Here is a 14,399-nt window from a genome sequence, read left to right as displayed (position 1 = left end):
TTTTCGGAAGTCGTTCTCTATCTTCTTTCCGTTGTAGAGTTACGTAGTACGGAAGCAGACCCTTCAGTCCAATTTGCCTGTGCCAACCAGGTATCCTAAATTGACCTATTCCCATGTTCCGGCATCTGGCCCATATCCCTCCTACTCCTTCCAATTTATGTACCCATCAAGATGCCTTTTAAATCTTTTAATTGTACCCACTTTCCCTGGCAGTTTGTTCGATATACGCATCACCCTCTGTGTGAAAAAGTTGCCCCTTTTCCCTCTCACCTTAAAACTGTGCCTTTTAGTTTTGAATGTCCCTACTCTGGGATAAAGAACTTGGCTATTCACCCTATCCATGTCCCTCATTTCATTCTGTATTTCTTTGTGAAGTGCCTCTTCATCTGAAGGTTGACAAAGGTTTCTCGAAAGATAAACTCAAGTATATGAGTTTGGGAGCCAATGTGTTGAAGTGAAAATTCTGTTCTCACTAATTTCAAATAAATGTGCGACTGCAGAGAAATACTGATGTCAGGGACATAATATGTCATGTGCATTTCTTAAACCTAGGCTCCCAGTAACTGATGAATAATTTAAAGCTGTTGTGACCTATCAGAAATCATTCACTGATGGATGACATATAGTATGCAGGTTTCAGAAAAAGAAGATGCAGTGACAAAGTGTTAAGATTAGTATTTAGGTGTTGTATGCTGTCGTTGTCTTGCTGTAACCAGCGGGGCGCGCTTTTGAATTTTTTATGCAATCAACTGAAGTGGCAAGTGTTGTTTAAAATGTGAAGATTTACCCTGCCTATTTCAAATTTTGTAGGTGACATAATTAGCATTGGTGACGTTCAATTTAAGCTGAAGCAGCCAAAAAACCCTGAATTGGTGCCTTTGAAACACAGTAAGTAAGGTTGTGTTTTCTCCCCCATTACAATTTATTATAAATGTCGTACTGATTTGTACGCTGGTGTCTGTAGCTCAGACTGCAGTGGTAGCGAAGGCTTTAAGGAGAACTGGTTTTATTTAAAGATGTTATCAATTATTATGGAAAAGTGGTTCTCAATATGTGGAATCACTTGGAAAAAAGAGATCACAAGATTTTGCTGCAATGACAGTAAAGCAGTGATGTCGATGTTGTCTAGGTCAGGGCGGTGTGCGGCTAACAATTTTCAGTTAGTGGTCTTCCAGTGTTTTCAAGGTGATAGAGAATGTAGGTTTGGAAGATGCAGTCAAAGGAAACTTTGAGTTGCTGCAATGCATCTTATTGAAAATTGGTGGTGCTGCACTCGTCTGGGCAAGTGGAGAGTCTATCGGTCAATGGAGGTTCTGCGGGGGTGGGAGGGTGGTGTGGGGACTGGTATTTATCCAGCTTCCCAAGTGCCACTACTTCTGGGTCTATCATGCCAATGGAACAGGACATAGCTATGGATGGTATGTATTGTCTGTAAAGTATCATACAACTGTGTTGGGCTGTTGCTTGAATAGTCTGAACAGCTGCCCTGATTTTGGCGTTCATCGCCAGATGTTAGTCAGGAGCATTTTGCAGGGTTCACAGGGCTGTAATTGCTGTCGCCAGGTTTCTGGTGCCTAAGTTCGTTCCTGGTGATCTGTCCAGTTTCTTTCCTTATTTGAGATTTTCATGTTTTGATGCAGCTGAGTTTCAGAGGGCAATTCAGAGTCAAGAGTCAACCACATTGCGATTCTGGAGTCACAGACCAAGTAAGAACAATACATTTCCTTCCCTGAAGAATATTAGTGAACCAGATGGGTTTTTACAATAATGGTTACATGGTAATTAAAACCTTCAAGACCATCAATAATACCCTTTACTGGCATAACATTCACAAACGAGGAGGAAAACAACAACAAACTGCCATTCCTAGATGACACAGTAGAGCGAACAGCCAATGGGGAACTTCAAACCAGCGTCTACAGGAAAACCACACATACGGACCAAATACTGAACTACAGGAGCAACCATCCCAACACCCACAAACGAAGCTGCATTAGAACATTATTCCAATGAGCCACCACACACTGCAGCACAGAGGAACTACGCAGAGCAGAAGAAAATCACCTACACAGCGTATTCAAAAAGAATGGGTACCCTATGAACACAGTCCGCCGATTTCTCAGCAATAAACCCAAACAAACAGACAAAACGGGCCCAGAAACCATAACCACTCTCCCCTACATCAAAGACATTTCCGAAATGACTGCCAGACTACCGGGACCTCTTGGCATCAGGGTAGCCCACAAATCCACCAACACACTTAAACAGCAGCTAATGAACCTAAAAGACCCTATACAGACAACAAGCAAAACAAATGTCATCTACAAAATACCTTGCAAGAACTGTGACAAACACTACATTGGACAAACAGGCAGAAAGCTAGCCACCAGGATACATGAACATCAACTAGCCACAAAACGACATGACCCACTATCACTAGTATCCTTACATACAGATGAGGAAGGACACCACTTTGATTGGGACAACACATCCATCCTCGGACAAGCCAAACAGAGACACGCACGAGAACTCCTAGAAGCATGGCATTCCAACTGGAACTCCATCAAAAAACACATTGATTTGGAGCCAGTCTACCATCCCCTGAGAAAAAGAACAGGAAATGACAGCACCAACCCAAGGAAACCTAACCAGATAAATAGAAAGCGGGACATAACACCAGCGCTTTGTCGGAGGCTGACTGATGATGTTACCTAGAAAGGTGACGAAACGTCTGAAGACTAACCTTGCAGCTCAGCGAGCAATCTCACATCTAGAACCTCAACCTGAGCTACAAATCTTCTCAAAACTCGATGGTAATTAGACTTAATTCCAAATCATCTGCTGATGTGAACCTGGTTCATATTACCCAGGTCTGTGGATTAATAGTACAGCAAAAATACCACAATGCCATCATTGGGGATGTGATTGTGAACAGGAAATACTGTAGGGAACTAATTGACAGGCACACACCAGGGAAGCGAGTGTGTGTGCGCGCGCATGCTTTGGTGAAGTGAGTGTGAACAGGAACAAAAGCCGGAGGTGTGATTGTGAACAGGATCTCAGACTAGATCTGGGCTGTGGAAGTGATTGTGAACAGGACCGTACAGTGGGGATGATTTGTGCAAATAATTACGAACAGAAATCCTCACACTGGGGATGTGTTGCAGGCACCTGGAACATTTGGATGGTTATATTGCGAAAGAGCCTTAAGCAGGGATTAGATCTGGTAGTTTTCATCTCATGAGAGTCTTTGAACTCCCCTTGCTAACAGAAAAGCCATGTTCTAATTTTTAGTTATGAGCCACACGAATTTTCCACTTTGGGGCAGGAAGTATTTCAGAATACTTGTCAGTTCAAAATCCAGTAGACAAACGCTGTAAACAAATCCCACATCATCAGGAGCTGAGCAATGTTTAGAAAGTGAGGGTTGTTTATCTCTCAGCATAATGTCCAAAGTTTAACCAAAGTCCAAAGTAATTTGTTGGTGTTATGTAAATACTGCCTTCATCAGTTTTATAGCTAGGACTGCTCTTGCTCTTCTGTTATTTTTGCCATAACTGCATAGAGATATATTGAGATTCCATGAATGTGCAACATCAGATGTAATATAATGGCTTGGATCCTCTGCTGTCCACATTTATTATTCCAGTGTGGATGGGAGTTGCACATGGTGACATGCAAATCCCCAGAATTATCTGGGAAATTGAAGTTTCTGTAGGGCAATTTCTCCACACCTGGGATGCTTAGAAATTCTCCATTCATATCAGAGAATTTGAAGGATTCCAATGAAATTTAGAATTAGTTACTCAGAAAAAGTTATACCATTAAATAAAAATCCTGAGTAACTATTCAACTGATTTGTGCCTGCCTCATATATCCCTACCAACTACACCATTTTTCAGACCCGTTACGCCTCCCAAGGCCATGAACTAACAACTTCCAGGATTTGACAGTCCCTTCCCTGATCTAGCTTGATCACCCCTTCCATTGTCATTGAACCTAATGCTCCTTTACCCCTCTCTGGATCTGACATCCAATATTTGATCTCAACAATTGACCCCTGATTTCTCCTGCTTGACACCTAAGTTCCCTTCCCCTTGTCACAGGACTAACTCTCCACTTCTCCCACTCCTTTGTTGAACCGTTTCAGACCTGAACCCCATTCTCCTCTTCCTCTGCTCATGACCCAAGCCCACTTATCTCAGTCCAGACCTGATTCACTTCTTCACCTGCCCCCAATCCAATCCTCCCTCACCACCAAACCCGATTCTGCCTCCCTGACCTACCCTAAACACTGTATCATGGATCTGCCCTTTTTGCTATCTTGTACACTAACACACTACCCACTTGGCATTCTGCCCATCTTCTACCCAACCAACTTGCAGGCTGTCAGCCTGATAACTTGGTACTGCCCTCTCAGTAGCATAATCTCGCACTTGCCTTATATACTTACTGGTTGAGAGCAGCTGTCAAGGTTGCTGTCTGTGATTCTGGACAAAGAAATTTCAGTGTGTCGAAGCTGACACTTATGGAAAAAGAGGTGTGGTTTGCCTCTGACAATCCTGCGTCTTAAGAGAATGAAACTTACAAAACGGTAGTTTGGCACCGCATTTCTGAAGGAACCTTGATTAGAATCAAAATACGGAGCTCTCAACTTTCATAAAATAGAAAGGATGGAGTGACAATGTGCATGAAATTACTACTCCTTGGAAAGTCTGTCTCAATGTGAACATGTGAGGTTACAAGATAATAAAATGTGAGGCTGGATGAACACAGCAGGCCAAGCAGCATCTCAGGAGCACAAAAGCTGACGTTTCGGGCCTAGACCCTTCATCAGAGAGGGGGATGGGGGGAGGGAACTGGAATAAATAGGGAGAGAGGGGGAGGCGGACCGAAGATGGAGAGTAAAGAAGATAGGTGGAGAGAGTATAGGTGGGGAGGTAGGGAGGGGATAGGTCAGTCCAGGGAAGACGGACAGGTCAAGGAGGTGGGATGAGGTTAGTAGGTAGCGGGGGGTGCGGCTTGGGGTGGGAGGAAGGGATGGGTGAGAGGAAGAACCGGTTAGGGAGGCAGAGACAGGTTGGACTGGTTTTGGGATGCAGTGGGTGGGGGGGAAGAGCTGGGCTGGTTGTGTGGTGCAGTGGGGGGAGGGGATGAACTGGGATTGAACTGTTTAGGGATGCAGTAGGGGAAGGGGAGATTTTGAAACTGGTGAAGTCCACATTGATACCATATGGCTGCAGGGTTCCCAGGCGGAATATGAGTTGCTGTTCCTGCAACCTTCGGGTGGCATCATTGTGGCAGTGCAGGAGGCCCATGATGGACATGTCATCAAGAGAATGGGAGGGGGAGTGGAAATGGTTTGCGACTGGGAGGTGCAGTTGTTTGTTGCGAACTGAGCGGAGGTGTTCTGCAAAGCGGTCCCCAAGCCTCCGCTTGGTTTCCCCAATGTAGAGGAAGCCGCACCGGGTACAGTGGATGCAGTTTACCACATTGGCAGATGTGCAGGTGAACCTCTGCTTGATGTGGAATGTCATCTTGGGGCCTGGGATGGGGGTGAGGGAGGAGGTGTGGGGACAAGTGTAGCATTTCCTGCGGTTGCAGGGGAAGGTGCCAGGTGTGGTGGGGTTGGAGGGCAGTGTGGAGCGAACAAGGGAGTCACGGAGAGAGTGGTCTCTCCGGAAAGCAGACAGGGGAGGGGATGGAAAAATGTCTTGCGTGGTGGGGTCGGATTGTAAATGGCGGAAGTGTCGGAGGATAATGCGTTGTATCCGGAGGTTGGTAGGGTGGTGTGTGAGAACGAGGGGGATCCTCTTGGGGCGGTTGTGGCGGGGGCGGGGTGTGAGGGATGTGTCGCGGGAAATGCGGGAGACGCGGTCAAGGGCGTTCTCGATCACCGTGGGGGGAAAGTTGCGGTCCTTAAAGAACTTGGACATCTGGGATGTGCGGGAGTGGAATGTCTTATCGTGGGAGCAGATGCGGCGGAGGCGGAGGAATTGGGAATAGGGGATGGAATTTTTGCAGGAGGGTGGGTGGGAGGAGGTGTATTCTAGGTAGCTGTGGGAGTCGGTGGGCTTGAAATGGACATCAGTTACAAGCTGGTTGCCTGAGATGGAGACTGAGAGGTCCAGGAAGGTGAGGGATGTGCTGGAGATGGCCCAGGTGAACTGAAGGTTGGGGTGGAAGGTGTTGGTGAAGTGGATGAACTGTTCGAGCTCCTCTGGGGAGCAAGAGGCGGCGCCGATACAGTCATCAATGTACCGGAGGAAGAGGTGGGGTTTGGGGCCTGTGTAGGTGCGGAAGAGGGACTGTTCCACGTAACCTACAAAGAGGCAGGCATAGCTGGGGCCCATGCGGGTGCCCATGGCCACCCCCTTAGTCTGTAGGAAGTGGGAGGAGTCAAAAGAGAAGTTGTTGAGTGTGAGGACGAGTTCAGCTAGGCGGATGAGAGTGTCGGTGGAGGGGGACTGGTCGGGCCTGCGGGACAGGAAGAAGCGGAGGGCCTTGAGGCCATTTCCATGCGGAATGCAGGTGTACAGGGACTGGACGTCCATGGTGAATATGAGGTGTTGGGGGCCAGGGAATTGGAAGTCCTGGAGGAGGTGGAGGGCGTGGGTGGTGTCACGGACGTAGGTGGGGAGTTCCTGGACCAAAGGGGAGAAAATGGAGTCCAGATAGGTGGAGATGAGTTCGGCGGGGCAGGAGCAGGCTGAGACGATGGGTCGACCAGGGCAGGCAGGTTTGTGGATTTTGGGAAGGAGATAGAAACGGGCCGTGCGGGGTTGGGGAACAATGAGGTTGGAGGCTGTGGGTGGGAGGTCCCCTGAGGTGATGAGGTCGTGAATGGTGTTGGAGATGATGGTTTGGTGCTCGGGTGTGGGGTCATGATCGAGGAGGCGGTAGGAGGTGGTGTCGGAGAGTTGGCGTCTGGCCTCGGCGATGTAGAGGTCAGTGCGCCATACTACCGGTGATGAGGTCGTGAATGGTGTTGGAGATGATGGTTTGGTGCTTGGTGCAACTCATATTCCGCCTGGGAACCCTGCAGCCATATGGTATCAATGTGGACTTCACCAGTTTCAAAATCCCCCCTTCCCCTACTGCATCCCTAAACCAGCCCAGTTCATCCCCTCCCCCCACTGCACCACACAACCAGCCCAGCTCTTCCCCCCCACCCACTGCATCCCAAAACCAGTCCAACCTGTCTCTGCCTCCCTAACCGGTTCTTCCTCTCACCCATCCCTTCCTCCCACCCCAAGCCGCACCCCCCGCTACCTACTAACCTCATCCCACCTCCTTGACCTGTCCGTCTTCCCTGGACTGACCTATCCCCTCCCTACCTCCCCACCTATACTCTCTCCACCTATCTTCTTTACTCTCCATCTTCGGTCCGCCTCCCCCTCTCTCCCTATTTATTCCAGTTCCCTCCCCCCATCCCCCTCTCTGATGAAGGGTCTAGGCCCGAAACGTCAGCTTTTGTGCTCCTGAGATGCTGCTTGGCCTGCTGTGTTCATCCAGCCTCACATTTTATTATCTTGGAATCTCCAGCATCTGCAGTTCCCATTATCTCTGAACATGTGAGGTTGTTCGCTTTGGTCACAAGAATAGAACTGTAAAATTTTTTTTTAAGGTGTGAAACTTGCAAATGTTAATGTTCAGTGAAACTTAGATTTGGTTATTAAGGAGTGTAAAACCTTAGCATCCTGGTACAGTGAGCAATCATGTAGGCAAGTGACATGTTGAACTGTATTGCACGGGGATTGTAATATAACAAGGAAGTCATGCTGTGATAGTATGAAGCATTGGTCAGACTGGACCTGGCATTCAGCTCAATTTTAGGCCCCATTTGTATGGAAAGATATACCTGAATTGTCGGAGATATAAAGGTTTGGTTAAAAGTTCAGATTGGATCTTGGACTGAGAGAGTTGTCCTATGATGAGAGGCTGAGTAAACTGGATCTATAGTCGCGAGAATTGAAAAAAATGAGAGGCGATCTCATTAAAACATACAAGAATCTAAAGGGGTTTGATCGGTTTCAGCTGAGATGAGGAAAGATTTCTTCACTTAGAGGATTCTAAATCCTTGGGATTCTCTAACATAGTGTGTTTTGGAGCCTCTGCTGTTGTTGAATATTTTAAAGGCTGGAATAGACAAACGTTTGATCTCCCAGGGAATCAAGATATGGGGACCAAATAGGAAAGTTGAGTGGAAGTTGAAGATTAGACATGACTATATTGAATGATAGGCCAGCACTGTTTATTTCTGCTCTTTGTTTCTTGGCATTCTTATATTCTGACTGTGTTCTGTTCAAGCTGCTCTCTCCAGGTCTTCCCATTATTGTTATCTGATTGACGTCACATACTAGGTGAGGTTAAAGGAGGAGATCCTCCATTTTGCTGTTCTTCACTCTCTAGATGATCAATGAGAAAAATATAGAGTAACGTTTCAATTTATGGGCCAAATAGAAAAATATAACTTTAATCCAGTCCCCTCGAGATAAATTAAATGTTAATTATTACTAACATATATTCAACATTTCAGCAGCGTAAATGATTAACTCTGACCATTTTCCATTTGTTTAATTAGTGTGTGCATGTTGGGACAGGAGAAGTTGGGACTGCTCTCCTTGGAGAGAAGAAGCCTGAGAAGCATTATTTGATTGATATTTTCAAAATTATAAGCAGGCTGTGTAAAGTAGATAGATAGAAGCTGTTTCTACTTGTAAAAGGAACAAGAGGAGAGAATACAGATTCAAACTGATGTGCAAAAGAAGCAAAGGTGATGTGGGAAAAAAATATTTTCACAGAGTGGATAATTAGGATATAGAATGCACTGACTGGAAATGGGGTGAAGATAATTTCAGTTGAGGCATGCAAGAGAGCATGACATAATTGTTTGAGTAGAAATACTGTGCAGAGGTGTGGGGTGAAAGCTGGAGATTGGCACTTGGCAGTGATGCTTGTTTGAAGAGCTGGTGCAGTCCTGATGGGCTGAATGGCCTCCTTTTGCTCCATAACAATTCTCTGATAAAGATCAGCTGAGTGTAAGGAGCAGTTATATTGGGTGAGAAGGATCTTTATTTGTTCGTTGACAGGATGTGGACATGGCTGGCAAGGTTTGAATTTATTGTCCATGTTAATTTCCCTGGAACTGAGAGATATATTAGGCCATGTCAGAAGGCAGCGAGGGTCAATTAAAATATTGTGGGCCTGGAGTCACATTTCGATCAACTTAAATAACAATAGTGAATTCCTGAAAATTATTGATGACCTTTTATGACAATTAATGTTTTGATTGCTCTTAATGAGATTAGCTTTCTTTTAGCTGCACTTGTGCAGCAGCTCGGTGGTCAGCACTGCTGCCTCGCGGCACCAGGGACCTGGGTTCACTTCCACCCTCGGGCGATGGTCTTGTGTGGAGTTTGCGTGTTCTCCCCATGTCTGTGTGGGTTTTCTCCAACAGTCGAAAGATGTGCATGTTAGTTGTATTGATCATGCTAAATTGACCTTAGTGTCCAGGCATGTGCCGGTTAGGTGGATTAGCCATGGGAAATTCAGGGTTAGAGAGGTAAGATGGTGGGGGGGGGGGGTGCGCGATGCTCTTCTGAGGGTTGGTGTGAACTCAATGGTCCAAATGGCAAGTTTCCACATTGTAGGGATTCTATGAATTATTTGATTACCTGTCTCCAGAGCATTAGCTTATGCCTCTGGATTAGAAGTGCAGTGACGTTACCACAGTGTCTCATTTCACCTGTGATGATGCTCAATGTTGAGTAGTACGTTGATTAGTTGGTGTGGGCAGATTTAAACAACAGATGTGAAGAAATGCAATATGTAGTTGAAAGCAGTTTTGCTCATTAGAAAATAGAACACGAAGTATCACATCTTCTTCGATACTTATGCCAGAAATTGTTGAATGGCCCACGCTGTTGCCTTATTTCAAGATTGTTGCCTGTATTGCCTATGATCTCTGTTTAATGAAGCTTTAAACAGCGATTTATTGAAATCCACTAAAGTGAGTACCTGTAAAAAGGAACATTTCTTAACTCTGTGACACCTGTGCATCAAGCAGACTACATTAAGGAAGGTGTAGAGCTGGATGAATATTTTCACCTTGTTATCTCAGATTCTCCAGCATCAGCAGTTCCTACTATCTCTATACTAAAGAAGGCTTATTTTTAGGTCCTGATTCACTGTGATACAAAAGATTCTTAACCTGTAGTTTCCAACCTCAGTTTATCATTCCCTAGGTACAACATTGGAAATCATGGTCAATCTTCTCATCACTGGACCCAAGTAAAACAAAATGAATGATAAATATGTTTAATTACTTAATTATTTTTTATTCGGAGATATTTGTTACAGGGAGTCTATGGAATTTTAGAATATAGAAGCAGGCCATGTTAGAAACATAAAGGTTGTGATGCTCTAGGTGATCTTCATGTGAGAAAGCCGCAATAATTTATGTATAGACTCTTAGGCTGACCTCTGAGGTTTGGTGAGTGGTGCGGTCTTCTCTTTTGCAAGTTAAGCAACTTTGCAGTTCTGCATAATTTCAGTTTGACTTGTACGTTATTGTTCTCCCCAGTACAATCATGGCAGAACTTGACTATTTTACACAAAAAGATTAAAGCGATTAGGATTCGCCACTGTCTGTGATTATTAAAGTCTGAGATGTAGAGTTTCATGAAGAGAAACAGTGGGAGGATTTTGGGCACAACTCAGGATGCGAACAAGGTTTGGGAGCAGATGCAGTTGCAACTGGATCCTTGAATATTCTAGATTCACTTGAGAGATATTCCTCTCATTTGAAGAACTGCATTTCTTTCTGTTCTGCGGAGGATATTCTCAGTTGACTTCAGTTCTTGTTTAATATTCCCTGCAACAACTTTCCGTAATAATTGTAAATGGGTATTGATTCAAACGTACTCAAGGTTAGGCTGTTTTCAAAATATCTGTTTCACATCTTGAAAAGTTCTTTCTCACTCCAGTGTGATTTCAAGCTGAGAAAATTGCACATAATACATCTGCATTCCTGTTGTCAGGAATAAGGAGTTTATGATTGGAAGCTCTTGAATAATGTGTTGCTCAATATTCTAAAATTGCAGTGGGACCCTGAATTTTGATGTAATTTCCCACAACTGAATACCTTCTCCACAATGCTGATCAGATCTGTTAGCAGCCCACCCATCAAGAAGACAACTCTCACTATTAGCCAAAAAAAGTGTTCTTGAAACTTATCCCTGAATCTCATTTTTTTTTAAGGCTAGGCTAACATTTATTACCTATCCCTAACTGCCCTTGAGGCGGTGATGAGTTGCCTTCTTGAACCACTGCAGTAGAATGGATGCAGAAGGTAGTGCTGAAGGAGCCTCTCCCCTTGAGATTGTCTAACAGGTTGGAGATTCTTGCTCCCTGTGTGGATGAGAGTAGAGGCTGTATGGAGGATGAACAAATTGACCGTAGCACTGTGGTAGAGGGAGTCATTCAAGAAGGGAGGAGAAAGGAGAAATGTCATTGCAAGTGGAGTAATATTGTCATGTGAATAGACACTGTTCTCTGTGGCCAAGACGTGTGCTAACCAGGTTCAGGATATCACAACTGGGCCGCAGAGGAACTTGGAGTGGGAGGGGGGAGATCCAAGTATCATGATCCATGTAGGTAGAAAGAGGAAAGAAGTTCTGCTGAGGAAATGTGGGCAGCTAGTGACTGAATCAAAAAGCAGAACAAAAAGATGATAATCTCCACATTAATACCTAAGCTGCAAGCCAATTGGCACAGGGTCAACAAGATTCATGAGGTAAACATATGGCTCAAAGATTGGTATGGGAGAAACAGATCTGAATTAATGAACAATGCCACCAGTACAAGGAAGGAGAGAGCTGTTTCGATGGGATGGGTTCCAACTGAATCTTGCTGGGACCAGAGTTGTGGGAAATCACATAGCTCTGGTTGTGGATAGGACTTTAAATTAAAGGTGTGGGTTCAATTGCATGGAAAATTACGGTAAAGGTTAAAGAGGTGGGAGGGCTCAGTATAGGTTATTAAAGTTTCCAGAACAAGTAAGTGCAGAAAGTATGAAAATCTAACATCAGACCAGCCTGAAAAAGGGGACAACTATGAGAAGGGGGCCCATCAGTACAGAACTGAAGGTGTTGTACTTAAATCGTATATTGTATATGAAACAAGGTAAATGAGCTTGTAGTGCAGATTCACATTGACAGGTACAATGTTGTAAGTATCACAGAGACATGGCTGCAAAGAGATCCAGGGCTGGGAACTAAATATCCAAGGGTACACATGCTATTGGAAGGACAGGCAGTTGAGTAGCGGGGCGGGGTACGTTTCTTAGTAAGAAATGAAATTACTTCAATAGTAAGAAATGATACAGAATCAGAAGGTGTAGAATCTGTGTGGGTAGACTTGAGGAACTACAAAGGAAGAAAATACCTAATGAGAGTTATGTACTAGTAATAATCAGGATCTGGGGAAGAAAATAAATCAGAAGATAAAAAAGGCATGTAAGAAAGGCACTTACAGTAATCATGAGGGACTTCAATGTGCTGGTGAACTAGCCGATCCCGAGAAAGGTAATTTGTGGAATGTCAATGCAATAGTTTTTTTGGACTAGGTTGTGGTAGAGGGAACAGGCAGTTCCTGATTTGGTGATGTGTAATGAGGAGACTTGATTAGGGAGCTTCAGGTAAAGAAACCTTGGTGATCATAATATGTTAGAATTCATCTTGCAGTTTGAGAGCAGAAGTTTGAATCAGATGTAATGGTATTACCAATTGAATAAAGGTAACTACAAAGACACGAGGGAGAAGCTGATCAGATTTGATTGGATGGGGACTGAGCAGGGAAGATGGTGGAGCGGTAGTGGCAGGAGTTTCTATGGTAGTCCAGGATGCACAGCAGAAATTCATCCTAAGGAAGATAAAACATGCAAGGGTAGGGTCGCGGCAACTGTTTCTGACAGGGGAAGTCAGGAACAGTATAAAAGCAAAAGAAAAAGCATTCAATATGGTGAAGATTAGCAGGAAGCCAGAGGATTGGAAAGCCTTTATAAACAAGAGGAGGATAATTAAAAAAGTAATAAGGGTGGAGAAAATGAAATATGAGAAACGGCAGAGGAACTGAATAAGTACTTTGCATAAGTTTTGTGGTAGAAGATGCTAGTATCAACACAAGGACTTTGGGACTGAGGGGGCAGAGATGATTGTAGTGGTTATCACTAAGGAGAATATGCTGGGAAAACTGCAAGTTCTGAAGGTGGATAAATCACCCAGACTGGTTAGTCGACTCACTTGAGTTCTGAAGAAGATAGCTGAGGAATTTGTGGAGGCATTGCAGGTGATCTTTCAGGAATCACTGAAGCCAGGCAGGATCTCAGGACTGGAAAATGGCTAATGTAACGCACCTGTTTAAGGAAGGGAAAGAGGCTGAAGACAGGAAATTGTAGGCTGATTAGCCTGACGTCAGTCATCTGTTAAGAATTTAACGTCCATTATTAAAGTAGAGATTGTGGAGTACTTGGAATTTCACGATATAACAGGGCTGAGTCAGCATGTTTTTGTCAAAGGGAGATCATGCCTGGCAAACCTGTTAGAATTCTTTGACGAAGTAATAATCCAGGTAGACAAAGGAGAGCCACTGGACTTTATCTGTTTGGATTTCCCAAAGGCCTTTGACAGGTGCCACACAAGAGGCTTGCTAAATAAGATTAAGATTCCATGGTGTTAGAGGCAAGCCACCGGCATGCACAGAGGATTGGTTACTGGTAGAAGGCAGAGAGTGGGGATAAAGGGATTGTTTTCAGCTGGTGACGAGTGGAATTCTGTAAGGTTTAGTGTTGGGGCCACAGCTATTCACATTACACGTTAGCAATCATGGATGAAGGAACTGAGGGCATTGTTGCCACATTTGTAGATGACATGAGGATAGGTGGAGAGACAGGGATTATTGAGCAAACAGGGAGACTGCAGAAGGACTTGCATAGACTAGAACATTGGACAAAGAAACGCTAGATAGAATACAATTTGGGAAGGTGTAAGGTTATGCACATTGGAGGGTAAAATAGAGGTATAGACTGTTTTCTAAATGGGGAAAGGCTTCAGAAATCTGACGCTCAAAGGGGCTTGGGAATCCTCATTCAGATTCTCAGAATTTAACATATAGGTTCAGTTCACAGTTAGAAAGGCAAATGCAATGTTAACGTTGATTTCAAGAGGGCTAGAAAACGAGATGTACTACTGAGGCTGTGTAAGGCTCTGGTCAGACTGCATTTGGAATATTGAGAGTAGTTCTGGGCCCCATATCGAAGAAAGGATGTGTTGGTGTTGGAGGTGGTCCAGAGGGGATTTATGATAACGATCTGGGCAGCACGGTGGCTCTAGCACTGC

At 44.6% G+C, this 14,399-nt stretch overlaps 1 protein-coding gene across 2 annotated transcripts in view; it reads left to right on the top strand.

The window, feature by feature from the left end:
• Positions 1-814: 814 nt before the first annotated feature.
• vwa8 (von Willebrand factor A domain containing 8) overlaps positions 815-14,399 on the top strand; it is a 354,489-nt gene continuing 340,904 nt past the window's right edge. The window contains exons 1-2 of one of the 2 annotated variants that reach the window (XM_059650498.1): positions 815-888; positions 1,641-1,706. In XM_059650498.1, the coding sequence (XP_059506481.1) occupies position 1,706 (1 nt within the window). In that variant the 5' untranslated portion in view covers positions 815-888; positions 1,641-1,705. The remainder of the gene's footprint in view (positions 889-1,640; positions 1,707-14,399) is intronic. The other variant, XM_059650499.1, reaches the window with a different exon arrangement.

The sequence above is a fragment of the Stegostoma tigrinum genome, chromosome 12, assembly GCF_030684315.1.
Source record: "Stegostoma tigrinum isolate sSteTig4 chromosome 12, sSteTig4.hap1, whole genome shotgun sequence".
Lineage (NCBI taxonomy): Eukaryota > Metazoa > Chordata > Chondrichthyes > Orectolobiformes > Stegostomatidae > Stegostoma > Stegostoma tigrinum.
Note: the sequence above shows the minus strand (reverse complement) of the source record. Positions and strands in the feature narration are given on the sequence as shown.